The sequence below is a fragment of the Frankliniella occidentalis genome, unplaced genomic scaffold, assembly GCF_000697945.3.
Source record: "Frankliniella occidentalis isolate FOCC.00 unplaced genomic scaffold, Focc_3.1 Scaffold36, whole genome shotgun sequence".
NCBI lineage: Eukaryota > Metazoa > Arthropoda > Insecta > Thysanoptera > Thripidae > Frankliniella > Frankliniella occidentalis.
In genome coordinates this window covers 588,760-590,578 of record NW_026267166.1, presented here as the reverse complement: position 1 = coordinate 590,578, position 1,819 = coordinate 588,760, and the positions used below count along the sequence as shown (strand labels likewise).

The 1,819-nt window shown below is 59.6% G+C and overlaps 1 protein-coding gene across 1 annotated transcript in view; it reads right to left on the bottom strand.

Annotated features, from left to right (window-relative positions):
* LOC113202403 (synaptic vesicular amine transporter-like) overlaps positions 1–1,819 on the bottom strand; it is a 21,651-nt gene that overhangs the window by 7,379 nt on the left and 12,453 nt on the right. Inside the window, exons 5-6 of the mRNA XM_026416606.2 lie at positions 1,271–1,486; positions 198–464 (exon numbers count right to left, since the gene is read on the bottom strand). Of these exons, the coding sequence (XP_026272391.1) occupies positions 198–464; positions 1,271–1,486 (483 nt within the window). The remainder of the gene's footprint in view (positions 1–197; positions 465–1,270; positions 1,487–1,819) is intronic.

Genomic DNA, 1,819 nt, shown 5'->3' with positions numbered 1-1,819 from the left:
CTCTCTCTCTCTCTCTCTCTCTCTCTCTCTCTCTCTCTCTCTCTCTCATACACAGACGCGCACTGCGGTGCCCCCGTCCCGAAACATGTCCCATTACTCATGATTTGTGGCGCCCTGTGTGTACAGCGCGCGTACTACCCGACCACACACAGTGCCAGAGCACCCGCGGGGCGGCGGGGAGCGCCCAGTATACTCACGGGCGAGCACGAAGGCCATGGCGCACACGACGAGGAAGGGCGCCGGCTTGCCGAGGAACTCGTAGGCGACGCTGCCCAGCGGGTAGCCCAGCAGCACGCCCAGCGCGATGGAGCCCAGCACGAGGCCCAGGGCGCGCGAGCGCTCCGACTCCTCGGGGAACTGCTCGGCCACCAGGCACATGCCGGCCACGCCGATGCAGGCCGAGGCCACGCCCTGCAGGCTGCGGGCCACGAACAGCCCGGCGTACGACTCGCTCAGCGCGAACACTGCGGGCAGGAGAAAGAGAGAGCGTGACCAGACCAGGAGACATTGATGTGAACTGAAGTCGAAGTTGATCAACACCTCTTGAAGTTATCAAAATTGTTCATCCAAGTGAAAATATAAACATAAACCGTTGGCCGCGTGCTATGTTTGAACGTGTCTGTTGCGTGCGGCTGCGAGGCAGACGGCGTGGTTCCGCGGTGGCGCCTGGCCTATCCTACCCGTTTCCCCTCAAATCACCACTGTACTTGAGTCGGCGCGCCCCTTCGCGCGCACAATCTCGGTTCCGCCTCTGGATGTGGCAGCTGCTCGGTCCGCACCGCAGCGGCAGCAAGCAGCTGCCCCGCGGCGGCCGAGGCGTGCGGGCTGCGGGCCGAGGGCCGAGGCGGGGCCACAGGAAGCTCCTCTTGCTTGGCTGGCCGCGCTTACCGTCGCGCTCGGGCGACTGAAAGGGAATTCTCGTCCCCTCGGCGCAAAAAGAATGGAGGCAGGCAAACAGAGGGGAAGCTGGGGAAAAGGTTAAAAATAATACAACGAGCAAAGCCACAACAACGGCAGAGAAGCCTTGTGTGCGCCAGCATTGTATAGCCGCCCGTCTTGTACGACGTATTGGAAATTATTTTTGTTATTTCATTTTTCCGCTTCATCTGGCTAGGTGTTATACGCGCAGTACGGGCCACAAAGTTCCACCGGATTCGTTCACACCATGTATAAGCGGGAAGTTGTTGAAAATTGAATGAAATAAGCAACAATTAAGTTGGAAGATTCAAACAATGGCTTTCGCCCTGTGCGGTCAGCATAATATACTCACGCATGGATGCGAGGACGAGGTTGATGCTGCCCGCCAGTAGGGGGATCCTGGTGCCCAGGGTGGCCGTCAGCACCCCGACGACTGGGTTGGCCGCCAGCTGCACCCATGCCTTGGAGGACAGCAGCAGCCCGACGCGGCCGCCCTCCTCGGAGCCGTCGTCCTCCACGGCAGCAGCCAAGGCGACCGCCGCCGCAGCCGCCTGTCGAGCCGCGGTTCCTGCTTAACGGAAAATACAGTCAGTCGGCGGCAAGGCGGGCCCCAGCCCCAAACGGACTGGAGAGGAAGGAATTATGGCCCTTCTTTAGATTTCTCAAGAAGTCCTGCCTAAATTGACGAAATGAATTATCGTCCTCGAGCTCGAGGCTCTCCGCTTTTGCTCCGTTCCACCGCCGTTCACTGCCGAGGCCCCATAGACCACGCCTTGACTCTTTCTTACTGCCGATTCCTTCTCCTCCCCTTTCTCTCTCGCTCTCTCCATCGCTCGCTCTTTCTACTGCTCTCTCGTTCTCTCTCTCTCTCTCTCTCTCTCTCTCTCTCTCTCTCTCTCTC